At 41.1% G+C, this 27,802-nt stretch overlaps 1 protein-coding gene across 1 annotated transcript in view; it reads right to left on the bottom strand.

Annotated features, from left to right (window-relative positions):
• Positions 1 to 3,153: 3,153 nt before the first annotated feature.
• Positions 3,154 to 27,802, bottom strand: part of CSGALNACT2 (chondroitin sulfate N-acetylgalactosaminyltransferase 2) — a 31,362-nt gene continuing 6,713 nt past the window's right edge. Inside the window, exons 2-8 of the mRNA XM_054277330.1 lie at positions 17,707 to 18,949; positions 10,203 to 10,419; positions 9,570 to 9,671; positions 7,836 to 8,014; positions 6,179 to 6,273; positions 5,064 to 5,145; positions 3,154 to 3,906 (exon numbers count right to left, since the gene is read on the bottom strand). Coding sequence (XP_054133305.1) covers positions 3,614 to 3,906; positions 5,064 to 5,145; positions 6,179 to 6,273; positions 7,836 to 8,014; positions 9,570 to 9,671; positions 10,203 to 10,419; positions 17,707 to 18,370 — 1,632 coding nt within the window. The 5' untranslated portion in view covers positions 18,371 to 18,949 and the 3' untranslated portion in view covers positions 3,154 to 3,613. The remainder of the gene's footprint in view (positions 3,907 to 5,063; positions 5,146 to 6,178; positions 6,274 to 7,835; positions 8,015 to 9,569; positions 9,672 to 10,202; positions 10,420 to 17,706; positions 18,950 to 27,802) is intronic.

Genomic DNA, 27,802 nt, shown 5'->3' with positions numbered 1-27,802 from the left:
CAGTATTTTCTTCTGGATTCGGGAGACCCAGAAGTATTTCCCTAAGTTTTTTCCAGTTTTCCATGTGTATTTACTGATTCTCTAAACTAGTATCTACTAGTCTAATTGAAGAACATATTTTTAAACAATTTCAAAAGCACAACCCACATTCATTCCTGCAAGGGTCTAAACTAAAAGTCCACCCTGAACTAATCTCACCTTGACTTCTTTTAATGAAGAACACTTCTCTCTAGGGAAGACTACAGCTTGCATATTCCTTGGAAAAGGTTACAATTTATGTGAACAGCATGCAACAGAATCAAAAATTACTTCATGATTCAGTGAAGCATGTTCCTATTTAAATAAGTGTTACTATATTTACTACTCTAGCACTAAAACACAGGGACTCCTCCAGGAAAACACTTGGACCACAGCTCAAAAAAAGCGTGTTACGTAAACAGCATCTGTCAAAACAGGAGGATGAGGCCCAGCACTTGGCCATGTAACCCAAGCCCCGACCCTGGGCACACAGATTGTGACTCCAAAGGCTGGCACTGTCACTCTTCTCTGCAGTGCCCCAGCAGCACCCCAAGCTAAAGAAACCCCCCACAATGCGGAGTTTATTCTTCCTCTGCAGGCAGAGCACAGCTTGGGAAAGCCAAAAGCAGGTCTTGCTCCCAAGCAAGAGATTTTTGTATTTGAGCACAACTAATTTGCTCCCTTTCTTGGATGAAGTAAGGAAACACATCCAAGGAAGAGTTACCCATTTAAATGGGAAAGAACATCCCTGCCCTGGGTCACAGCTCACAGCAGTAACTGGGACACAGCAACACTGCTGCTCACAAACACGTGCTTGCAGCACAGTGTGGCTGTGCCCAAAGGCAGTCAGAAGCTGAACAAGCTCAGGTAACTGAACTCACTTTGTCTTTAATAAAGGCATATCCCTATTTCTGTTCTGGCCCCATTACAGAGGTAATGGTGTGCTTTTAAACCTTTAAACATGGGGTGCACAGAGCTGCTGAGCTGGTGTGTGCCACAGCAACACCTGCACAGGTGGGTATTGCAGGGAGCTGAACTAAGACAAGGGAAACCCCAGGCCTGCAAGGGCTCCTGTAAGATCAGAAATCCTCAACTCATGAGTCATTTGGAACGCTTGTGTATATTGCCCAACACACATATTAAATATTTCCAAGTGTTCTGACTTCCTTTTAACTCCAATGCATTTGCTTGCACCTTTTGGGATATTGAATGGAAAAAAGTTTCCCGAGTGGTTCCTGGTGACTCCATTCGTGTCCAGACCTCCCCCATCACCACCACACATCGGTTTTCATCACCCAGATGGGGACACTGACACCGATCTCCCTCGCTGTTGCTGATAAGCACAACCACGCAGTGGAAAACAGCAGAACCTGAGACACCTGGCTATCAGCACTCTGCCGTGTTTCCAAAACACGAGAACTGGGACAAGTGCATCCTCCTGAGGCAGGGTCTGGGAGCTGAGCTGCAGCAATGCTGGGCCTTGCCCTAGCTCTGTGTCCACTCCAGGGCTGCCAAGCAGTGTTGGTGCCAGGGAGAGGCAATTTGGAATAGATTTTTCTTGTGCAGCCAGGACAGCAGCAGCTGCCCTGGAGTTTTAAAGGCTGGAGTCTCAGGAGAGTGCCCCACTTGTATCTTCACCCCAAGTCACAACACCAATGTATTTCATCTTGTCCTCACCAGTACCCTACAATTTTTGCTAGCAACAACCGAGGTATCCAAGTGAGGTAAATCTGGTGTAAATTTAAGTTGTCCAAGGAACAAACTCTGGTATCTGGTCTGGGTAGAACCTGAGATGCAAAATTGAGCTGGTTGAACTTCTCACAGCAAATATTATTTGAATCCAGTGTGTTATGCTCTATACAATGTTATTGTAAAAACATATTTCAAAGAAACAGCTTAAAACAATTTCTAAAATGCAGAAATTCCATTTATTATATTGAGAATATAAATTGCAAGAAGTCCTGCAATGCATTCTCTTCACTCTAAGTACAATACAGTACACTGTTCTCCACAATAAGTTACATAAAGGCAAATTTTATATACATATAAAAAAGGATCAGTGCCCAGAACTATTTGCACAGCATATCTGCTATTCAGAAATCAATCATTAAATCTTCAGAATTCTTTAGCAAAGTAAACCCATAAACAGATCTTAATTACCTGGTTTGAGAAAGGTTTTCAACTAGTATGTAAATTCAGCAGAAACCATGCAAATGGTTTAACCACTGAATTAGCATTCTCTGCATTCATTCTATAAACAAATGTATTAAAAAACGAGGCATGCCATATGGTATCATATAAGACAACATGGAGAAAAATGACCTGCCTGCATTTGTACTGTTTATGCATCCCAAAACACCCAAAAGGTAAGTACCAAAGTAGTAGTGCCATTGTACAAGGCACTAATGAGACCACAGCATAATTCTGTTTAAACATGCTCAAAAAAATTCAATAAACAAAAGAAAAACCAGAAAAAAAACAAAAAAAAAAACTGACCCAGAGGAAAAAGAACCAAAAACAAAACCCTAAAACATCTGCAAACTGAACAAGTAAGGCTGCTAGGATCATCAGTATAATGAAGAGCATGGTATAAAGGAAGACTGTAATAGCACTTGCTTTTTCAGCCACTGAAACAACTATGAGTATAGGACACCTTACAAAAACATGTCAGGAAAATGCCCAAAAGAGAAAGAATGCACAAGGAAAATATTGGCATAACAGCAAACAGGCCTCTAATAAATTAATATGGGAATGAAAAGGTGGTTCCTCAACTTAAAGGATGAGATACATAGGCAGGGCCTTGGAATAAGAAGGAGTGAAGGCCAAAAATATTTAAGCAAACAAGTTTAATAGCACAGCTCAGTTTATAGAAGGGATATGGCATCTACTGTGGGAAAAGAGCAGGCACAGAAACACCAAGCTGGAATGTTCCCAACTTCCATCACTGACATAAGAAGGTGGCGTTTCCTTCACAGTGTGAACTTCCATTATATGCTCTAAAATGCCACTTAAAAGGATCTTCATTTCCACCCCCTAAATTTTTCTCTATTCAACCATGTCAATGTCTGTTATAGAGCAAATGAGGCACAAGCCCTGGCTGTGGAATCAGCACCCTGCACAGCTGCTGTACTGGTCAGCATGCCCATGTACCTTTCATGGTGAGATTATTTTCCCCCACCTTTTTCTTGTTTCTACAATGAAGTCTAAGTATGGGATCCTTCTAAAGTCACAGTGCAGTGAGCCATACAGACTGAAAATACTCAAGACACGAAAGATTTTTTCATTTAATTCTCAAAAGAATGCAAACATAAGAACAGAGATGTACCACATGGAAAAGTGTTGAATTGTACATTCCAGAGATTTTTCCAGTCGACACTGAAGACACTTTCCTTGAACTACACGGGCCCTCCAATTTAGCTGAGGCGCTTGAACTCACACGTGTGGGTATCAGTCAAAGGATTACTGGGAAAACAAACACGAGAAGCAAAAACCCCCTAAGCTCTTCTTCACTGAAAAAGAGAGGCACTGTGTTTGTGAGCTGCATTAAGGCTGTAGAGCGGTGCTGGTCGAGAGCGAAGTCCCTGGGCTCGGCCCCTCAGCCCGCGGCCTCGCTGTTAGTCCTGTAGGCCTGCTTGCGCAGGTGTGCCTCGATCTCCTCGCGGAACACCAGCATGCCCAGGTGCGAGTGCGACGCCTCGTTCATGGCCTTGGACTGGATGCACATGCGGTACTGCTCGGGGGTCAGCTCGTCCGCGCAGTGCTTCTCGTGCCACAGGTGGAACAGCCCGGGCACCGGCGTCCTGACCACCACCAGCTCCCCGTGCAGGTACTTCCTGTACAGGTGAACGTCCTCGCCGCCCCAGCCCTTCACCTCCAAGTCAAAGCCCCCTGCAGAGACAGCGGCACAAATCGTTACCTGGGCACGCAGGCAAGGACAGCAACACTTCATGCCTAACCTGTTACCAGATGACGTTCCAGAAATTCTGTAGCAATTAACTGAGCTTCCCCTGCCATGGCGTGCCAGTCAGAGGGACAGGAGCCTCAAGGACAGCACATCCTTGGCGGTGGGAACTGCCCAGGACACAGATCTGCTGACTTCAGGAAGTCTCTTAGAGCAGTGTCTCCAAATTGCATTATGCATGACATCCCATGTGACAGCTGCAGAAAACTGTAGGCAAACCTCACTCGCTATGCTTTTGAATTATTTTTAGGAAGCATAATGGATTTTAGCAGCTGGAAAAGGAAGCAGTCATGCCCATATGAGAAATCCTCTCTAACAATGCCAGCAATTACTCCACAGGTCACAATTCAAAAGGCTGGACTAAGGAAAGGAACACGGTACACCATTTTAAGTTCTCTTGTTTTTCCAGGACTACAGTGAAGAGCAACCCAGGCTCCTGTACAATTTCAAAACTCCAGAATTATCAAGTCCTCATTTAGCACTACCATACAGATGGCAGTGTGACTGCTCTTAGCAATCAGCCTGCATTCAAGGCACCAGACAGCACGCAGGGCTGTGTCACTGCATCTTCTGGCAGATTTACATCTTCTGGCAGACTATGCTCAGCACTATCCTCCACATTTAAGCACACCAAGCTGTTCTCAGTTTCAAGAACATGCCACAAGGGGGGGCAAAGCACGTTGCTAACTCCAACAAATGTATTCAACTTCTCTAGGTTATTTAAAAGAAAGGATTTGAATACTTCTTGTCTATGTGAATGGCTTATTTGAGTGACATGTTTCTTAAACTTGATTCATTTGCTTCAGACAGACACAAAGGACCAAAAAAAACCCCCACCACTATTTAAAAAAATTCTACAATTAAATGTTTCTACTAAAACTACTGTGTCTTTTAATACACTCAACAGATGGGACATCAAAATCCAGAAAAGCTAATTTATCTCATTGGTCAAACTTGTCAAGCAAGTCTGACCGCTGGGCCTGGGGAAATAATCCAAGAAATAAATGTATTCCTTTCCTGTCATTAGTTGAGACCAGAGAATCACTTTTTAAACCCACAATTTTTATTTTTAGTCTCATCTTACCAACAGTCAGAAAGTCTGTCCGGTATTGACAAGTCATCCCAAAGCCAAAATCCCTCCAGAAACCAGAATCCTTCTTGTGCACCTGCAATTTTAAACCAGTACAACTTTGAAATGTACAATACAACCACGGAGGTACACTGCACTTGGTTTTGCAGAAAGCTAAGCTCTTGCCATCATTTGTTCAGGGCAGGATAGAGCATTGTAACACTTCTGGTATTTCTGTGTCATGCACTCATGTGGGGCTTCCCAGTGACCTGCAGCTCACTTCACCCTCTGCCTTCCAATTCCACTCGACCTCACAGCAGTTTCCACAGCAGTTTCTGCTGCACCACCTCTATTTTCTATGTATCTGCCCAGACCAAGCAGTAAATTAGCCCATGGCTAAATCATCTGTTCCCACCACTCCATTTCCTACCCATTTTCTAAGGCCACATTTGTCTCTTGATCTGGTATGATGTGGAAAGTAAGCTTTGTGACTGAAGTCAACAACCATAATACTGTTAAGTTTAAAAGAGTGAAGAGAAGAGCTGTCAGGCAGGGGCTCACTCCTCTCTCAGCTGTGATTATCCAAGACTATATGTAAAACCTTCCCTCTGGCTTTCAGCAGGATCCTTGCAAACAGCATAGGGAATGAGGGCTATTGTGTTTTTCTTTTAATACAGCTCTTCTTCACGCTACTCTCTTCTTTTCCTCTTCTAAACCTGTCCATCTCAGAAGTCTCAGCTGCAAAACCCAATTTCATCCATGCAGTCTCTCAAAAGAGAGCCAGACTGGACACTTCATTCAGAGGTTTTTGCCTTTCACCAACGCTCTGTTTGCTGGAACATAAGATCAAAGTTGCTGCTGTGCAATGCCACCATCCTCCTAAAAGACTGGCTTGTCAAGCCACAATAAGCAGCAGATCAGAACTACCAACTTCATTTGGTTAATTGCAATTACTTCTTTTAAACTAGGTGGAAGGTTTTTTCCCAGTGCTTTGTCCATAATGGAGAAAACTGTTTATATATGCAGTGCCAAAGGTCACAAGATATCCCAAACAGACTATTAAGTTAGACTTACTTTTGTTTTAATACAAAGTGCACCTAATTCTGCCCAGAATAAAGCAAGCTGCTTACCAATTGCTGCTCCACAGGAGGTGGTATATCTTGATTGGCATAGACAATAGCAGGATTGTAAAGGCTGAATACCACAGGATAGAAAACTTTTTTCCCTGGAAGTCAAAAGATAATTGTTACTCACTGTGGGCAAGCTTTCTGAAGGCAAAAAGAAACCAGAAACACTCTTTTTATGTAAGAGATTACCTATTAGGCCTCTAGTGGAAATAAATAAAAACAAGTTCTAGCTGCTAAGATCTCCCACCTAGGAAGCCTGTAACATGCAGTGGGGCAGAGCCCTTAGGATTAAAAAAAATATATATGTATGCATATTATACATATTACACTGGATTTACATTTCTATAGGTTATACATGCTTATATAAAATATTAGATATCTCAGTATCATTCCAGGTGACTGAAAAATTCCTGTAATAATGATATGCAGTAAAACTAAAAATAATCAAATTCGAGTAACACCTTGCATTGTTGAATTTTACGAATTTATCTCTGTCCACAAACATGTAAAAGCAGGTACTCCCAGGATATCCTGCAAGGGCATCAAGCATCATGAGAATCCTGACTATGCTGAAAACATCAGTTCTGTGTCTCTTCAGAAGCCAGGTAAATATTTTTCCACGAATGGCCTGCATCACCAATGCTGCAAAAGTATTGACAACAATCCACAAGAATATTCACTATCCTGACTTAGGTATGAACTCTGAAGGAGTGAGCAGCATTTTCAGATCTCATTTAAAACAAAGGTGACAAACTGCCAGTATGAATTTCAACGAGTGTCTTGAACTCCTCTACAAAATTTTCCCATTATTTACACAACTTGTTTCATGAAGAACAGAGACAGACAGAAAGGAAATAAAAATCAAGAAACAGAACGCAAATATCTGGCCTCTGAATAATTTTCTTGCCTGCTTGTTAGGTGAAGAAAAAACATCTATTGATTCCAAATTGACATTTGGAGAAAATGGTTTCTGACTGCAACAAATTTGAAACAAGAGTAAGCATTAAAAAAAGAACCCAAAGAGTTTGACAGAAGGAGATCTTCAGTAGCATGCCTGTTAACTCAAGAAAGCTTCACCCTTCTTGGCAGAAGCTTGTAGAACAAGCAAGCATCACACAAACTTAGAAAAACAATCAATATTTTAGAGCTTGGGATGGAACAGTGGAACATGAGCTCAGGTTCCACAGGGAGCACACTGTAGCTCTACTGAAAACCATTCCTTTGTGACATGTCTTGGCCATACACGTGTGAGAAGAGATAAACCAAACTTGTTAAGAGATTTCAGCATAACAAAAGTCATCTTCCACTCTAGAGTGTTACTCTTGAGTTTTGTTATACAGATTTACATCCAGTCTAATTGTTAAAGCAATTAAGTTGTCCAGCTTTCTTTTAGACACCTAAATCTGCAGAAAACATGAAAACTGTATGTTGTACAAAAGAGACATGTTCTTAAAACAAGCTACACTAAGGCAGAAGTTATTTCTCAGTGTGAATGTTATTGCCTTTTGTGCAGAGTGTGATTAGTTTTCCAGGGTGTGAGGTACTGAATAAGCCCCACCATTCTAGCTGAGTTTTCCTTGTTTCCTACATGCCCAGCACAGGTCAGCTGAAGTCCAGCAGGGTGACAAGGCTCCCTCTCAGCAAGAACAGGGGAACGTACCGGGCTCAGCGTTTAAGCGGCAGCTGTTGAGGAACTCGGCTGTGAAATAAACATCAACATCACAGAAGAACATCAGCACCTCGCCCTTTTCCCAGGCTCTGGCACCCATGTCGAGTCCTCGGCCCCGGTTGAATTCCTCATTCAGAGAGACAAGCGTGTAATTGTTGAAGTCAGTTTCTCTACAAGAAAAAGAGGCAAACCCAAAATAAATCTGTGGGGAGGGGCAGAGGGACCATTGATAGGGTTTTTTTTGCATTTTACAGGAATTTCATTCCAGAAATTTAAAAAGAAAAACAGTTATATGAACAGAATGAGAAAAAAAATATGTTACAGTTAGTTGTCTATTTTAATTTTAAGCCTTGTAAAATGACAGAAATCAGTCTTTGTAACTTCATGTTTAATCATTCAGACAGATTAAAAGGCCTTTTGTTAACTGACATGAACTAAAACACTCTATGAGTTACAATGGCATCTAAAATTTGTCCCCACAAACCATGAATTCCTGACCAACAGAAATATCTGTCTTCACCAGCTCAGAGAGCAGGGCAAACAGGAAGCCAGAGTGCTGGCATCACCAGACTCAGGGGCAAAGGCCACCTGTGTGACAGTGCCACCACAACCCAGGCACTCTGCTTCTCCTCGCTGGTCACCACTAGCACACATGCCTGTACTCCCAGCAGAATGGGGAAGGAGCAGCCAAAGGAGACTGGAAACCCACTCAGAGAACATCTTCAAGCAAAGTTAAGTGTCTGCTTCAGAGACACTTCAGAGGACAATGCTTGAAGAGAACAGAGTGAAGATAGTCAACAGCAGCACCACTAAAAAGACACTGAATCTGGTAAATGGCCAGTGAGCCTGCAGCACTGAGTCACTGCTCTGAGGGACATCTCACAGGGAGCAGGGCAGGCAGCAGAGGCCTCAAAAATGGAGGGGTACAGCACACAGCAGGTGCTAGGGAGACTGCAGCAGCAAATGCAGAAATTCTCTCCTCCCTTCCTATGAGATGCCCTTACATGTCAGGCCAGCTCTCCATCACACCTCCAAGCTGGTGCCAAAGCAGCCTGTGCCTAGTCTGTGCCATGGGGAGGAGCCTGGCCAGCATCCTGAGACAGGGACCACACCAGAGCTCAAGGAGGCTCCCAGCTCAGGGATGGGTGCAAGAGCTCAGGTGGTGAAGGAGCCCCTTGGCTACAGGGTGAAGGATGCTGACACCTGTCCCATCTCTCTGGAACAAAAACCATAAGAGACACGTTTGTGAATTTTACTGATGTAATGCTGAGACAGCCATGATGAACCCTGCTTAAAGTTATTTTACAGCTGAGAGTATGTACAGGCCTACTTTGACTACTACATTTCTCTTCCTCATAATTAAATAAAATTGTTTCTCCAGTGAGGTATTAAAATGTACATCCCAGTTCCAAAGAACTTCAACTCTAATCAATCTGTTAGCATGACTGAATATCCACGGCAAAACTCATCCCTGTTGTTTTTGGGACTGTCAAATAGAAGCCTCAAAGACTTTTCTGGCTATAACTTGATTTTTAGTAGTCTTCAGGAAACTTTTGCAACCTAAGCTGTAAAATGGCAACCATAAATAGGGTACAGTAAATAAATAATGAATTTCCCAGTAACCTGTGTTGGAGTATTAGCTTTATTTGGTTTATTTCTTCATTCTTTTTTAAAAGCTGTTTAAAATGCCAGTTTTACTAACTGATGTTGGATTGACATACTTACCTAGCCACAGATTCTAGGATGCTTTTCACTTCTGATAGACCATCTTGTCCAAAGTACACCACTGTGAGGTGAACACGCTTATCCTGATGAATGCACACATCCCTGTAAGCCCAAAGATAAGCTGATATTAGTAAATACCTGAAACACAACAAAAAACTTTAGGTACTTAAAAGCTATAGCATTAAAAACAATTAGCAGATTGAAGTGTTCTGGCCATCACCAAATGGCTTCAAAGAAAACAAGAAGAGATGCTTTCCCCTCTTCTTTCCCCATCCTGCCCATTTACATCAGAAGGTTCCAATACTGTGTGTCACATTCCAATACCTTCTTTTATAAACAGGCACTCCCCAACTGATGCAAATACACAAATTATGTTCAAAATCATCTGTGTCCAGGTTCACAATGACCCTGACTTTTGGTCATTTTGCTGCAGTTAGAGAATCTCTTAAGCCCTTTTAGAAGGAATGTTTTCTCCATACAGTAGGTTCAATTACAAACATCCCAAGGCAGTTCCACACAATGTTGGAATCATTAGCTCTGATGCAACTCAACCAGAACAGGATTTCACTCTGAAAACAAAACAAAACACTGAAAATCAGGAACACAGCTCACTATTAAATCTCATGCACCTACCTAAAGTTTTGCATAAATTGTGCAAATGCCTCAGTTCTTCCAGCAAGAGGAACAATAACGTTAATGATCGATCTAGAAATATCGACTGTTTCACTCTTCACTTTCATGAGGGGTCCAAAAGGTCGGAACAAGGTGACATGCCTGTACTCCATGCCATCCATCTTCTTATAAAACAGCTCATACTGTGTCCCCTTATCTCTCTCTGTACGATAGTAACCTGAAGAATAAGTCACACAAGTAATATCAAAGTCAAAGATCCCAGCAGTTTTATTTCAGACACACTGGTTCTCTTTACAACTAAAGAAGTGAGGGCAAAGCTTCTGGGTTTCTCCTAAAACTCTATGAAATTTCCACAAAGGGTTATCCATCACAGTCACCCTTCTACCATTTTAGGTCAGACCTGAGAAACAATCCCAAATTCACTCCAGCTTTCCCTGCTTCTTAGAGACAGGTTTCATGGTCCTATGCCAATTCCTCTATTGGAGCTGGGTCTTCCCAACAAAAAGGGAATTCAACTATTTACTAAGGAAAAGGATGGCTGAAGTCTAATATTGCCTGTTCTTAAGCCCTTCAATAAGCATCTAGCACTGAGCTAGCCCACAGTAAAATCTGAGATCATCTGGCCAGTAATCACCACAAGAAAAGCAAAATTTGTTCTGTGGGCAGAACAAATGACAGTAATTGCTTGACAAAGTCTGCAAAATCTGACATGTGGCATTTAAACAAAACAACTGTGTGATAATGCTGGAATGCTTTTAAATTGTTTTCACTGCTGACCAGTAATTAATGTTTTCTATCTGACAAATAAGTGGTACTTTACTAACCCATACACTTCTAAGGACATAGGCAGAAGTTTTTCTATGTGGCTGTCACACTTCAATACAGAAGTGCTACTCCCTCCAGAAACAGGACTATCTGTTGAGAGATATTTTACTCCAAATGGGTAGAAAAAAATCTGTCCCTTTCAGAACATGGGCCTTTAAGGGCCATCAAAGAAGGAAGTTAAACCAATAGACTCTAATTTTACACCACACAGGAAAGGACTGAGGCTCATCATTCCATATCTATGCTAACCTGAGAGTAAGAAATGATGACAGGAAAAATCCTCCAACAAAAATGTCTTATGTTCATCCCATCTCTGCTTTCCTCTCACCAGCAAGGAAAAGATGTATTAACCAGAAGTATCACAAGCTACACCGTGAACTGGCATTGCATTCCAGTTAAATGGCCATCCAGACCATAGAGAAAGTTACAAAGAGCTGCATATTCCCAAGTGGGAGGGATGCACACCCCTGCCCTAACACGCTGCATTTCCTTGCACCTGGCTGCCCTGAACTGCCCCTTCTCCAAGCCAGTCTCAGCAGCTGAAATCCCTCCCAAGCTCCCACCCAGAAAGCAGCTGGTGGCAGGCCACAGAGCAGGCAAACCACACCAGCGACACAAAAGGTTCTCTTTTGCACCCAGCATTGATAAGTGTCCTTTTTGTTGTCTTTTTTTGCAACTGAAATCAACACCAGACAAAGTATGCAAAGGAAGCAGCTCCCACCTTAGAGCACCTTGAGTGTGACTGTCTCAGGAACCAGAAAGAAGGGATGACAGAGCTTTGTGTCCCTCCCTCTGCCCAGGCAAGTATTCTCCATGTTCCCTTCTCTTTCAACACAAGAAGCAAAGGAATGTGCACACCACCTTGACCTAACTTCTTTCTTTATATCCCAGATTCCATTCACAAAGAAAAAATCCTTTCCCTAAATCCACCTCTGTGTTCCTCTGCTCCAGCCTCCATCCCCAAACCAAAGCCAGTTTCATTCACTGATGTTCCCTCCTTCTGCCCAGTCTCTCTTGCAGCCCTCCCATACCCAGGTCTGTAATCCCACCTGTCTTGTGGACAATGCATGGGCAGACCCAAGGGACAACGTGGATGAGCACCACAGAGGGGCTGTGGGACACACGGTGCAGCAGAACAAGCTGGTCCATCACACTAGTGGCAAGTCAGTGATGACTGAAGCTCTCAGCTGAGAGGCTTTAACCCTTTGAACAAAGTTCTGCAATGCTCTCCTTTAAGAGACTGAAATTCACATTTGTGCTTTTGTCAGCACAGAGATGCATAATTATGCATCACATTTTAATGCTTATTTTCAAATCATTATTAATTACAAGCACTGAAAATGGTGTTTCAAACAATGAAAGCCCACAGTGCTGACTGCCAGAAGCAGCAGATGATTTTAAATCCCTCTCAACCCTTTTCCATTCCAACTCATTGTGCTGCACACTCCAGCACAGTAGCTGAAAACAGCATCTTGGTTAATGGAGCAGCTCATGCACCACGGTGCTCATACATCACACTTTCATGTAATAGACAGCAAATACTTTGGACTAGGACTCCTGGGGAAATCAACCTTCAGTATTTTATATTTTACTATTTTCTCTGCTATCCAATAGCTGTTTACAGAAAAAAATACCATTTACAACATTAAGTGAAGATTAACAGCTGCCAATAGCTTATCTTAAATCAAACTATAAGCTTAGATGACAGTCTACAACAGAAGGCTGAAGTAGAAAGTTAAACTTTCTAGACTAATTAAAAAAAAATTAAACTAAAGCAAAACCCACTGCTATAACTTCATAAAGACCTTAATATGCAAATTCAAATTGGAACAGAGTCTAGCCAACATTCAATTGTTGAAATACAAGATTCCAAACTTTTGAATCTCAACATGCTACCAGAGCCACATTTCTTTTAAATAGTATTTACTCCTGGAGTTATTCTCCTTGCTATGAGGTAGCTCCTGTTGCTAATCTACTAATTTGAATACTTTTATGGGACTAAAGTCTCTATGCACAGAAGCCAGATTTGAGAACAGCCAGAAAAAGAACCCATATCTGGTTTACTTCTAAGTGTATTCAAGTTTTTAACACTTGGAACTGCCTCATTTAATAAAACCTGTTATCTCACCTTGCAACTAGCATACACTGGCTGCCATCCAAAAGAGAACTCCACAAGCAAAGAGGTAAAAAGCAGCAGAAATAATTTAACAGCTGCTATTCCTGGTCTGTGAAGCTTTACTCCCTTTGCAGAAGTTCTGCTTCTCACCAAACAAATTAAACACAGGAATCCTGGGGATGAGTTACTATGAAAGCCAAGAAGCTGTTCTTCTATTGCCTTGAATATTACTTGCTTTACAACTACCAGGCAGTGTTTAGTCTGAGGCTTGCAGATGGGTCTGGTTCTTTTGCTGTGTATGAGAGCTCTCCACTGAAGCTCCCAGGACAGGGGCCAGTTGCTGGTCCTATGCAGCACACAGACAGGGCTGTTGGCATGACCAGCAGTCCACATTGTTATGGGGATGGCAAAAACTTGGAAGCTTGCACATGGGAATAAAGGATTTCTACATTCCAAGGATGGGTGGGGGTGGGAAGGCTTCTTTTTCAATACTGACCTAAAGAAAGTTGCCTGATTTTTCCCAGTTTCAACTGGAAACACAGAAGCAAGAGAAATGGACCCAAACAGCACTGCTAGAGATTCAATAACAAGATCCTTATTAGCAATTAGCTAATTGCCAATTAGCTTTTGAAAACACGCTAGTGCTTCTATTTTCCAACAGTTAATTTTAAACATTTGTGCAATGGAAGAGCTTGTAATCTCTTGATTAAAAAAGCCAATTACACTGATAAATGTAAACCCAAATAAGCCAGTTACACTGATAGTGAAGTGTGTCCATGAAGGCTCCTCAAGGCTTCTCTATCACCCTTCAAGACTCAATGTCACATGCTTCTGGAGAAAGGGAACAGACAGAGGCAATACTATTATCTCCTCTGAATTACTCTCTATTTCTCAATATTATCAAATACTGATCTCAAAGAAATCTATTTTTAATGGAAGACTATCTTAGAACATGCAGTCCAGCAATTAGGTCTATTGTTCATAATCCTAAATCCATTCATTTGTGAAAATATGTAAAATTGCATCTTTTATCCTCTCTAGGGATACTCTTCTTCCAGGGGGAACAGGATACTCTTGTTTCTCATACACTTAGGTCTAATGTAAACACTAAGAAAAAAAAAACACTTCAAAGGGTTTCTCAAATAGTAACTGCACAACAAGACTTTTTTCAGGTCAGATTTTTCTTCTGTTAATATTAGAATTCTGGAAATTTCATTATGGGTTTCTGCAAAGGAAAATAGGTACAGCAAACAGAGCTGAGGAATTTGCTGGTTTTCCCTTCATCGGCAGAGCAAGTCAACTGAGCTTTGTGAAAAACAATTTGAAGTTTTCAGAAAGTTATCTTTGTAGTTGTAATACACACTTAGAAATCTTTTTTTTTACTTAGTGTTACTGCGCAAAGCCTGCACATAACCATAGTATGGTTGTGATAGATCTGCCTCATCAGAATTACAAAGCAGATTTGGATCACTGCTCTGTCTTGCAGCACTAAAAAAGTAGCCTGAGTTCAGGAAGCACTTGGCCAGAGTGCTCCCTGCTGTGGACACAGCTTCCCTGCCCCACCACAGAGCATCTCTGTGCAGAGCCCACAGGGCTGAGCATGCAGCGAGGCATCAACAGTTACATCCAGGACACACTGCAAAAACACAGAGTGCAACAACAAAGCTGGCATCCTTCAGCATGCATGTGGAACTTTTTTGGCCTGCCCAGTGTTAAGAGTAATAAAAATCAGTAGATTCAGACTACCATAACTATTATGGGCTAATTAAGTGTACTTTTTCAGAAAAAAGTTTATTTAGGAAATTCTTATTTTTAAAACAGAAAGCAGATCAATTTAAAATTCATGTTATTAGTATTAGTTGTCTCAAGTTACTCCAGTATAGATTAAATCCTAAAACACAGTAAGAAAAAAAATTCTTGATGTTTTTTCAAATGAAGACAATGATAGTGAACTCACTGGGCATCAGAGGCAATTCTGGGAAAGACCTTCAGACATAATCAACAGACATTAAAAGACACCATTAAGTAAAATAATCTATAAGTAAAGAGGTTCTAAACTTAATTAAACAGTCACCAAATTCCCTAAGAAGAGTGTACCTGAAAGTACATATCGCAAAAGTTTACATGGTTCAAAGTTTAGTCTACTATTTCACAAGTCTAAGAAAAGAGCAGACATAATTCCCAGAACCAAATATTGACCTACATAAAAATAGCCTGTTGAGGTAACAAGCTAGAAGGCTTCAGAATAAAAATTTCTTGCAGTACAGTTTTGTGGATAAGTTTTTGTATACAGATATGTACTAGTTTTGAGGAAAAAAATCCTGCAAGTTAGAATACAAAATCAACTTATCTATATTGAGCACAAAACATGATGGTTATGTATTAACTAATGCAGTACCATGTTTTGTCTTTTTTCCCAGAAGTGAAAAAAAAAAAATAATCCACACACCAAGTTTCTCAGCCTCCAGGTTCAAATTGCACAATACTCTAGTTTTAGTCACAAACCACTTATTACAAAATAATTACCAACTGAAGAGGATGTAGAACTTAAATTACATGCCTCAACTGAGGCCAACTTTAAAAACTGTTTCTCTAAATGAGCAACACTAATCCAGCAACAATGTGGATGTGCTCTTAAGACAGTTACAGGATCTGTTCTGACTTCAGCTGATATCCCAAACCTGCTAGGCACTTTGATCCTACCAGTCTAGGACAGCTTAAGGGACTAGTATTTTATAAACAGAATGGCATCAGCTTTCCAAGTGCACTTCCACCAAAATGGGATGCCCAGGCAGAGTGCTAGAGCCTGTTTACAGGGCTGCAGGGCAAGGGACCTGTGTGCACCAACACTGCCTGGGTCTGCTTCTAAACTGTGACTGCAGGAAGAACAGGGGTGGAGAAATATACGCTAACATTCAAAATATGCCTCTTTTTTGATGGCTAAATTAGCCAGTAGTATTTGCACATAAAAACCCACAGAATACCCACACAATCCACAACTTCTGTCTGAAGAAAGATACTAATAGATCTAGATAACACTATGGCTGGTTGCTAACACACCCATACATGCAGCATAAAAGACTTGTCTTTCCCTATAGTTCCTGCAACCCTGTGTTAGAAGTTACTGTCTTTACATCAAAAGGAAATGAGTTTGATTTCCAAAAACAAATTCTGGTGTGGGCAGAGGTACAAAGTGTAATTCTAAGGTCTTAAAACTACTTGCTTTCTTGAATGTCTGTCATTAAAGGCAGTGCACTAAAAAATCAACAGCTATTTCAGTCATGGTAAAATAAAAATCCACTTGAGTACAAGCAATATCTAAAAGAGCAATGGAAAAGCAGCTGAGTACTTAATGTAGAAATACAGCCCAAGAATGATAACCCCTAGAAAAAATAATAGGGTTTTAAATGAGAACTGTACTAAGAGCCCAACACAGGCTGTGTTGCACTGACCCAGCTGAGTGGATACCAGGCCTGTACCACCTTCTGGAATGAAGAAGAGTACTTTCATCAAACTTTAAACACAATAGCTGTTAAAAACAGACTTTTTGCACTACAGACCAATCACATCATGTGAGACTGAAAGAACCCATTATTTCAAGGCCAATGGTACCTTTCTCCAGCATGGCTGCTTAATAATACAGCTATCAGTACTCACTACAGAACACCTTCTCTAGTCATGGTCTTATAACATGGTCCACCGTTTGGTCTTTAATGGCAGCATGAACTGTATTTATTACCGTAACTATGAAGAAGAGGTACTAGGGCATTTTTTGATAATACTTATTTCCATTGCAGGAGACCACACCCTGAAAGCCACCTGTTATGGGATTTGTCACTACTGCACCTTTTAAGGGCCTTACTAAGTGTCCAAAGTTTAACTGCTACATAGGCCTTTATAATAATATGTGTTCTGCAATTACACTTACAGGAACTGAGACAAAACTGAAAAGAAAATAAGAGAACAGTTCAAGGCTGTCCAGCTCAGCAGACCCCATAACTGTGTACCATGAAAGGTCTATTCAGGACTCCAGGTTCTTCAGCTGACAGGCCTGGAACCCAGCCTACCTCTCCCTCCAGTAGGACTGTGCCAGCTCTAAGGAACTCAAATGCCTCACTATTAAGTAAAGTGGCACAGAGATGAGTGAAGGAAAACCATGTAGCTTCATACTGGATTGTTTAACTAGTCTGGAACCACAGAGATGAATCAATTTCTCCCTCCCAGTGCCATCAGTTTCACTCCAAGTCTTTCAGTTATTTAGTACCATAAGCAGCTGTGTCACACTGACTTTGGCTACTATCAATTAGGAATGCATATGTATTTTAAGCAGATACAGCTTCCCCAGTACACCTCTTGTGGTGAGTCCTTCTGAAATGCATTTGTTACTCCATGAAAAACACAAGATAATGAAGGAGTAACATCCTCATCATCAGAAATAAAGGCTCTTATTGTGCAATAACTCTTCAAGACTCTATTCAAAAATGTAAAACACCTAAAAGTACAAACCCCATTAAATGCCTGCTGTGACATTCTGCTGAGGGGCTGGGAAGCATGTAAACATACCTTCTATAAAATCATTTTCACTATACAGCTGCCTGTCTCCTACTCCATCATCTTCATCTTGTCCATCTTCTTCATCTGGATTATTGATAACTTCTAGGCCAGCCTCAATAACTTCCACCAACTCATCTCGTTTGTCCTTTCTCACAGGTTTCTCCTCCGGATGCCGAGTGAGCCCCATCTCCAACTGGAACACTTTCATGGATGTGAAGCTCTCAAAGGGAATGACTCCATACTCACTCGGCAGCTTGGCCCCCACGCTCACCTCAGCTTTGTCAATCTGGGAATGAAGAAACTCTAGGAGATCATTGGATGTTTGTTCCTTGGTGCCCTGGTAGTTCATGCCATTAACCTTAGGGCTCTTTTTTTCCTGCAGGGATTTCAGTTTGTCACTCATTTCCTGAAGCTCTTGCTTTAGCTGGGCAATCTGACGTTTCAGACTGGTAGCTCGGTTTTGATAATGCTCTTCTTGTTCCTGCAAGAGAGCTTGATAGTATTCTTTACCCATGGTTTCACCTACAACACCAGGCAGAGATCCATTGCCATCTGTTTGTGGAGCACACTCCAGCAAATACATGAGCAGGACTAAACTGAATAGTAAAGCAAGGCCCACCAACAGCCAACGAGTCCTGGCTTGAATTACTAAGCCTCTTCTGGGCATTCTCATATTATTTCTGCTTCCAATCCTAAAAGATTAATTATCTGCTCTTGCTTTCCAGGGGACATCACCCCAGACTTCAAATCTTAGAGAGAAATCACAACTGTAATAGCTACTACAAGTTGTGGTAACATAGCAGATGTGCAGTTTTCAAGCTTTGCCTTAATCAGGTGTCATTGCAGAGATGCAAATCTGAAGTTCCTGTGTCATCCATAACCATCAACTGTAAGTCTGGCTGACGCCATACAATTTGTTCAGGATTTCCTACCCCAAACAAAAAAAGCCTGCAAAGGCAGAGGAAGATTGAAGACACCAGCAAGGAATCATATTTCCATTTCCTAATTCAGCCCTAGTTGAAGGGGCCTAGCTTATTTGAAGTTTTGTGAAGGAAATCTGCAAAAGTAATTTTGTAAGCTTTGAACAGACAGCAATTTCCCCCCCCCCACTATGTGTGAGAGCAATCTACAGTTCAGTAATAATAATTTTCATTGGCTAGTCTTGCTTTTCCTCTGGCACTTGAGTATTTTATTCCACTTCCCCTCCTTTCCTTGGAATCTGTGGTTTGAGTCAGCAAAACGAAGACAGAACCTAAAATTAAAAGAAAGGTGCATATTAGAACTACAAAGCAGACAGTCATTTGAGAAACAATGAACAAAGTTCTAATACATGCATGCAAAAGACCGATGGTGGAAGAAGTGATAAAGGGAGAGCAAAAAAACATTTCTTTTTTTGCATTACCCATCAGCAGCTCCCTCTGACACAGTGTCTGGAAAACAGGGATATGGACAGCCCAATAAAATGCATTTGTCACACAGCTAGCCAAAGCAGTAACGGTTCTTATAGTCTCACCACAGTTTATTTCACATTTGCTTTAACTCCCCCCTTCCTTCTTGGGCTTTTTGCTTTGTTTTACTCTGTGGGAGGAAAAAAAGATACCAACAAATCCCATGCCTTTCCTACTCCTCTAAGCTACTTAAAAAAAAAAAATTTAAAAAAAAATCCTCATGAACTATTTTGAAGCAGCAGAAGCTTGCAATTTCATTTGCTTTTACTTGAAGTAAATACCTTTCAGGGCATAACTGTTCACTTATGAATAAATCATTATAGCTTTTAATATCAAAGTTTACTGAAACCGCATTTCAGATTAAGTCTAATTCAAAAGAAATTCAAATTCAACACCAATCCCTGATTGATGAAAGGGATCCTGAGATTATCCATCTGCTAATATTTCCATCTTGTGACATGGCTGGGCTAGCATGAAGAGGCAGTGACCACTTCATGGGTCACACTCTTACATGAGTGTCCAAACCAACCTAGAGGGAAAGACCAGAGAAACAGCCCACAGTTATGCAAGAGGGGGATACCAAAAGTCCTGCTCAGCACCGAGTCAGCTAAATGTTTTATGGGCCTCTTCAACGACAGCATAAAAGAGTAAGAAGTAAGCTCAATGCATGTTAGTCTACTTTCAACATTAATAAAATACTTTCATTTAAAATTTGCTTGTATAAAATAAGTGAAGCTCATTAAAATTTATCCAGGGACCTATTAGCTCTACATCCATTTTGACTGCGTTATGCAATTATGGTTTGGGGGAAGTTCTGAGACTCCCAGTTTAGTTTCACTATCCTTAGGAGACTAGAAAAAAATGGCTCACTCCCATACTCCTTCTGCATGGGTCAGGCAGAGTTATCTGGCACTGCCAGCTGCCACCCAGCCCATCTTGTGCTGACCCTGAGAGCCACTCAGGGTGCCACAATGCTCCCCGTGTGTTTACAGCAAACACCTGGCACTGTCGCTCCCTGATTGTGTCTTTGTGACACTTCTCCCTTCCCACTCAGCTTCCAGCACCAGGATCAGCACCCCTGATCACTGGTGGTATCATATTCAGCCTCTTCACTTGCAAGAAAGTTCCAATTGCAAGGCCTGAAAGACCTGTAAATGCCTTATTGATACCACCAGCAGCAATGCTTGCCACAGCCACACAAAGTTTGCAGGCATATCATCCACACCAAGTTTGGCAAGAGCTGCACACCCTAAGAGTTGTCCAGCTGAAGTCTATAGGACTGCTCAAAGCAGTTTTTAGTATTTGTAGTGCTAAAGTCCCTGTTAATAAATAATTTAAACAGATTATGTAGAAATTCTTAGTACAGCAGATTAAAGGCAATTACTCATCTGAAACTGAAGCTTCTGGAACTCATGGAAAGCCACTGGAGACTCAGGTACAAAATAAGTAACAGTTTTATCAACTGAATACTAGATAACATCCTTTCAAGTCCAGACAAGCCAGAATTTAGTCACTCCTCACTGCATAAACACAATATTATATAAATGCAAGTTGAATGCCTATAAAGAGTGATCAATTCCAGATGTATCCTCAGACTACTGACCAGTATCCAGATGTGATGAATCAAGGGAGACAGAAGAAAAATTCTACAGGATAAAACCACTTCACAGAAATGATACAGTACCCTCCCAAGCTTTCTTTAGTACAAAGATAACCATATGATGATTTATTACATTTCTTACTGAATTCTTGTTCTGTTAGACTGCAAGAGGTGAAGCCACAATTAATAGCATAAAGAACCATAAGTTTCGTTAAAACTCAGTAAATGCTAAACTGTACTAAAGCTACTCCATGCAGAAGCTGACACATTTTCAATCAGTAAAGGCATACAGAAAAATGACCAAACTATCTAACTTGCATAAAATATCAGTAAATCAAGCCCCAACTATACTAATTGTTGTTAACTGACAAATCAATACCTCTGAAGATGGAGCTCTAGCAGGCTTTTGTAGTCAATTATTGCTCCACCAATAAATTGCCCTGTGTTCAACTTTGATGAGTCACACAGTTTCTTTAGGTCTCATTCATGTCTTAAGAGCAAGGGAGAGCAGATCTCCTGATGTGGTGTCAAGAGGACACAATGTACCAGGAGATGAAGATCCCCTCAGAGAATAGCAGGGGGCAGTGAGAGAACTCTTGCTCTTCCCACCTTTTTCACTGTGACCAAACATTCATCATTATGGTGAGCCTGGACTGGGGAAGCCAACACACCCTGCAGGGACTCCCTGCTGGGCACTGCAGGTTCCTGGCCCTTGCCAGGAGCCCTTCCCCTGCTCAGAGCACAGGGCTGACAGGGGCACTGCCCTGCCCTGCCCCGAGGGGTGCCCAGGGAATATACACAATAACCCACTCCTGCAGCAATGCGAACTGCACCACTTGCCCTTCTAGGCTCTAAGTATCCCTTCATGAGCTGAAACCCTGCATCTATGGGCCAGTGACAATCCTGTTAACAAGACAGCCTTTTACAGAGACAGGCAGTGCCTATTGCTGTTTGACCGTTTTCTCAGCATAAAGAACAGGCATTTCTCCCGCTAGAGCTTCACCGTGGCCTTGAAAGGCCAGGAATGTTTGTGCAACCAGTTATGTCGAACATTAAAATTTTAAATTGCACGTGGAGAGCTGAATGGGTAGGTTAGTTTGCTAAAGCACTGGGAACTGAGCCAATTGACATCTTTTTTTTTTCCCTTCAGTACTACTTCTGCTGAGGGAAGTTACCATAAAGGATTAAGATACATTTAATCTTGAGTACTTCACAGAGTGAGTGAAAGCAGTAAGAATCTTGCTTCCTTTTTTCCCATTAGAAAAGGAGAGCTTATGAGCACTCTATTTCACTATTCTCTCTTTTCAGAGAACAGGGGAAAAAAATGCCCTTATTTTGCATATTTACAACCCAAATTTGATCTGAATCTGGTCTGGCACAGCCCTACTTTAGGAATTCCAGTAACTAGGCTGTAGAACATGATTACAAGAGAAAGCAGGCTGTGAAACCCCAGAACAAACAAAAGCACATGGGATTCCAAAAATCACAATAGGGAAATTAATTGGGTTATAAAGAACATTCTGAAGTTTATAAAAAAGGACAGTAAGATTACCTGGTAATTAGTAATCACACAGAAGTCCCTGGAATTTCAGAGCTTAAATATTAAGCTCAAAACTTTAAATTGCACCTGCTATTATTGCATGCTGGTATTTAACTCCTATCAGTTCTTCAGAACTAGTCTATTTGCAGTAGTCTGTATGATCTCCAAAGAATGAGACATCTGAGATTCACACAAGTCTTATAAAGATCTGCAGGTTTTCCAGAGGCATCTGGTTGTTAATACTTCCTGCATTTCCAGGGTCTTCTGTATATTCAACAATGGAAATGTTTCTGTTCCTTACAAAAAAGTTCATTGATTCTCTAAGCACAAGGGAACAGACCAGCATGCTAATTGAAAATGCTTACATTTTTAAAATTATATTAGCATTCTGTTGTTGTTCCTTGCAGCAAAGGATGAGTACATCCTTCTGAAGTGGGGAAACATCACACTTAAGGCAGTGACCTAATTCAGTATGCACCTGGCTTCATGCCAGACTGTGGGGACTTTCCTTGTGTGAGCATGTTTTACTTTAGACCAGTCCTTTTCATTCAGCATGCCCTAGATGGACACTGTTTAGCTGCTCATGAAATTCCAGCTGAGAGTTATTGTATTGTTCATAATTTCACCCAGATGCCACAGATATTCACTGCCTTAAGCCTCCTCCACACACATATTTCTCTTCTTGGCAAGTTACACAATGAAAACATAAGGTCCAATGTCATCCCCTGCACATTCCATTTTATTCTGAAGAAGAGTGCCACTGAGAACAGGATAGTTTGGAATGTTAGAGGAGCTCTGGGCACACCTTTATCTGCTCACCTGCTGAAACCAAACACAAAGCAAGCTGGGCATCTGCTGTTGCAGAAACCCCAGAGTGAAAAGCCTCAAACCATACCTTAGGTACACATCACTTCATCTCTGCTTAGAGAGTCTGCTGAGGTATATCCTCAGAAAAGACAAAAGAATTTGTCCAGGGTTTTATTACACAGTTCTAGTTGAGTTAGTACTTAAGTCAGACTTGTCAGCTGTTAGGAAGAAAGGAAGAGAGGGAAAAATTCACAAGAATTAACTGCTGAATTTCTCACTTTCCATGGAAAACTAGTGAAGAATCTCACCCTCTTTACTGACAAAAAACCCCATCTTTTTATTACAGTTCTGCCACCTGATATGCTTTCAGCTGTGGCTCTGCCTCCCAAGCATACACACACATGCACTGCTGGATGGCAGACAAGTTAAAAGGCACTATCAATTTATGGAAAGACAACCCACACTGAATAAAACCAATAGGAAAGTGAAAATAATCACAAAGTATTTTAGACCTTACCAGTTTCACACTGAATTCTGAACAATCTGAAAGTTTTGCTTGTACACATTGCAACCACTGCCCAGGGTAAGCATATGCAACAAAGCTTATTTTCAACTTCTTGAAAGTTTAGAATATGACATACTATTCCAATTAATCCCAACACCCCCCTTTAGTTGATCAGCACTGAACTTCAGCTTTGCCTCAGTTTTGTTGCTCACCTTACCTGGTTGACACCAAAAGGAATTTTTCAAGCTACCTCTTGATTTTCATCAGTTTCCTTTCCTCTGCCAAAGCCAGAGTCCCATGGGGGAAACAGGGGAACAATGATGACTGTGCACTGATCACTGAGCATCTCACTTCATTTTTAATAAAAGACGTGGGAAAAAAAATTAACAGTGGTGAACTGTCCACATTAAAATTCATCACATAAAGTGCTCAGCATATCTGCAATAGGTAACATCAGATATTTCTTTAATTTCTAAATGAGAAGGGAAAAAAATCATGCCTTTGGCAAGAGGACCATTCTAGAACTCACAGTATACCAGGAATAAGCAGTTCAGGCATGGGAACCATAGGAAAAAGTTACTTCAGTGAAGAGCGCAACAAACACAGGATTTATTACTCAAAAAATAATATTCTCCATGCAAATAGTTTCTACTACAAAAAGCAACATTGTTGTTTTGCCAGCAGAAACGCTGTGCTCCAAAATAAAATTAAGACCAAACCTCCACAAGTTTCCTCTGCAACATCAGAGGCTGCAGTATACAGGGAAGATATATCAGGTTTCTTATCTCCCTTGTTTCATGTGATAGGTCAACTCACTCTCAACACCAGGGAGATATAAAATCAGTAAAAACCCTGCCTTTTCCAAGGACTAGATCCTGCTTATTAATTACATCTTTTCAGGATAAGCAAGTGAATCAACAGACTTTGTACTGACTTGTAAAACACAGAAACATAGAAAAGAGTAGAGTTTCATTTTAATAGCAGTGCTCAATCATCTCAGAGATCAAGAACAATCAAGCAGGTCATGCTTTTACAGCTTGCCCAAACTCTCTCTTGCAATTTCTGGCTGAGTTTCAAGTTCCCAGGAATGTGTTTTTACAACAGCAGCACAGCCCTGGGGGCTGCAGGAAGGACCCATCCTGCTCATGCACCACACACCCCTTCCCTGCCCCATGCACATGGGCAGAAAAACAAACCAGCTTGCCAAGCCGACAGAATAGGAAATGCTGTGGGGTTTATTGCCTCTGTTCTCAGAAAAAGCAACCAGAAGGTGATATCCAACAACCAAGAAATGGTGGCATTTTTGCCATGACAATGCCTGGAAAAAGTAGTCACACTGTCATGCTTGAAGGAAATAATAACTGTACTCTAGTGGTTTAAATACAATTCTTTCATGACCTACTGTGAAATAACATGGAAAAAGAGCAACCTTTTGCTGGAGCAGTTTTATCTCCTATAAATGAGAGAAGCAAGCATGTTATCTCTTGTCCTGACATTTGTTGTTCCTAAACAAAACTAAACCCATTACGTAGTTAAGTGGACAAATGAAAGAACAGTATTATTCACATTATTTACTTTATAACTAATCCAAAGCAAGCAATGAGCTTATGAATAGAAGCCCTGCTTTGGCTTCAGTGAATCCAAAGCAAGTCCAGTTGTCTGGAAAATGCTGTATTAAAACTGAAACCCAACCAGCTACACCTTAACCACACACTGGTCAGTATTATTCTATTTCAGGAAACCAAAGTCAGCTCTCAGTCACCTTACTGTTTTTATGAAGAGACACATCTGCTTGGCAAGAAAAACTAGGTAAGATGTCCTAGGTAGGACAGGCTGAAGGAGTTTCATTTGCTTGCTTTCTTGTTTTAAAATTATTATTGAACAGCTGTCACGAAAAGCTCTTCTATCTTCAGCTTTCAGAAGACAGTAGCTTTTCTGTATGACACAACTTTTCCTATCACTTACATTATTTAGCTTGTGGGTTTCTGCACTGCTGTTGGTGCTATTCCTCTTTTTAAATTTGGCAAGAAAACCACAAACTCCAAGTTTGGTGAAGCATGTCGTCTTCCCCTTATTCTCAGGAAATTAGAGGAACAGCAGTTTTATATGACTACACTTACTGCACCTACTTTGCTGGTTGCTAGAGCTCAACCTAGAAATAAGAACAGAGGCACAAGAGCTACCTCAGCACAGTTATCAGGGAAGATCCTTCTCCTGGTATTCCCAACACCTTGAAAGTAATGTTGTTTCTCACATGAGCATTAGGCAAGAACCCAGCCTGTTCTTACCATGAGGCTTTGTTAAACCCTTATTAAGGACAGAGTCCCCACAAGGGGCTGCATTAATTATAACACAGCAGCATTTGAGTTCCTGGGCACAACACCTGAGCAGCCATACCCAGCAGCCATCCACTGAAAGGTGGCAGAGCCTCCCTCCAGCTGTGTAACACTGCACACCCAAACAAGGGGAAAAGCCTGTGGAGGACAGCTTAGGCAAAACTAAATCCCACTTACAGCAACTGCAGCTTATCTTCAACGATGCACAACAGTCCCTGTTAGACCACATGCTGGGAGATGTTGATACCTCTTTCTGTAGGACAAAGCAACAGCTGCAGCAAGAGGCAGAAATTAAACTAAAGACTCCCAGCAGTCTTCAAAAAGGTAATGCTGTAGGTAGGGCTTTTCTGCACAGAAAACAGCCTGCTTCAGAAGGACAGAAAACCAGTTACACTTAGAAACACAGCATCACCTTGAATCAGAGTGAATGAGGAAAGGTGAAATACTCTTTGTGCACCCTAAGCGTCTAAACAACTTAAAAAGCTAAATATTTCCCCCACACAAGATGAGCCTGCTCCCTCAAATGCAACAGGGCAGTAAAAGATGATCCCAGCTCATGTGCACAGCATTTGCACAGCACACGTACACTTTCACTGATGCTGTGTTCTATTTAGTAAAACCAATCATTGAGAATGGCTGCAGTCTTCCACTGTGGAATGGTAGCAGGCAAAACCAAAGAGATGAGAATAACGTGGTTTTCCTGCAATTGCTTCACCTGAGTTCCACATCTAACTGCATTCCCAGAATCAAGCTGTCTTCTGTTTTCTCCCATCTCTGTCATCTACTTCTCTATATATGGAGATCAACATAACATAGCTACTGTAACCCAGGCATAGTGAAAATATAAATGCCAACCTATGTAAACTCTGGAGCTGTTTTTAAAGGGTAATTGTCATTCAAGTTCATACATGGAGCCAGTGAAGACTTCTCACTGTGGGAGGTAAGAACAAAGGTCATACATTCAGTTTCCTCATACTGCAAAGCAAATCTCAAAATGCTATAGAGCAAAACAGGTCCTTTGAGGCACTCACAGGTGGCTCTCACACAGAGATTTTATTTTTCTTAAGTAATCAAATGAAGGGGTGGAAAAGGATAGCCCATACCCAGAGTGTTCTTTCTAACAGTTGCACAGCATATTGGCCAGCATTTAAAAAAAAGTTAGAGACTTAATAATGTGGAGAAGTTAAACTTTTTCCTTTTTTTGGATTTTTTTCCTATGGTAAGCATGATACTGTTTTCAAGGATGTAATATTCCAGACTATGATGCAGCTATAGCAGTCGAAGCGGAAACAAAAAGAAATTAAATTTTCAAGTGCATCCAACTTTCTTAAAAATACTTTCAAATTTCTATTAATAGCCATCTTAACACCAGAAATATTTATAGGAAATTGATTTAAATGTAATAAAAACGTTTTGTTGGACAACTATGCACCACAGCAATATTCTCTGAAGTAATGATTTATTGCCAAATTTTTTGAGGGTTACCTGGACCAGGGAATATTTGTACATGTCTCCTCAGTGCATGTTTGAAGATCCTGAAGTGACCATTGGAAGACATTTCTGTGCATTTTGTCCAAGGGGTAGTCTGGCCTGAGAGTTTTAAAACAAGGAAAACCAGCTTAAAATACTACTTGATCCAGAAATCCTAAGAAAATACTTTGAAAATCAAACACCCTCAAGTTTCTCTTAAATAAAACCGAACCAGATAGTTTAAATTCACATGTGGTTTTGAAAACTGTGCTCACTTTGCTATTCCTCAGTCCTCAATTGAAGGTGGAAGGAGAAACACAAACTATCAATGTTTTTAGAAAGGCTAAAATATAGTGTAACAGCTCAGGTTCTGCTTTCAGCACAACAAATCAGCCACGA

This window comes from Melozone crissalis, unplaced genomic scaffold, assembly GCF_028551555.1.
Source record: "Melozone crissalis strain CALT ecotype California unplaced genomic scaffold, PUWL_Pcris_2 ptg000019l_1, whole genome shotgun sequence".
NCBI classification, from domain to species: Eukaryota; Metazoa; Chordata; class Aves; order Passeriformes; family Passerellidae; genus Melozone; species Melozone crissalis.
The sequence above is the reverse complement of the archived record's forward strand: the minus strand, read 5'-3'. Positions and strand labels throughout refer to the sequence as shown.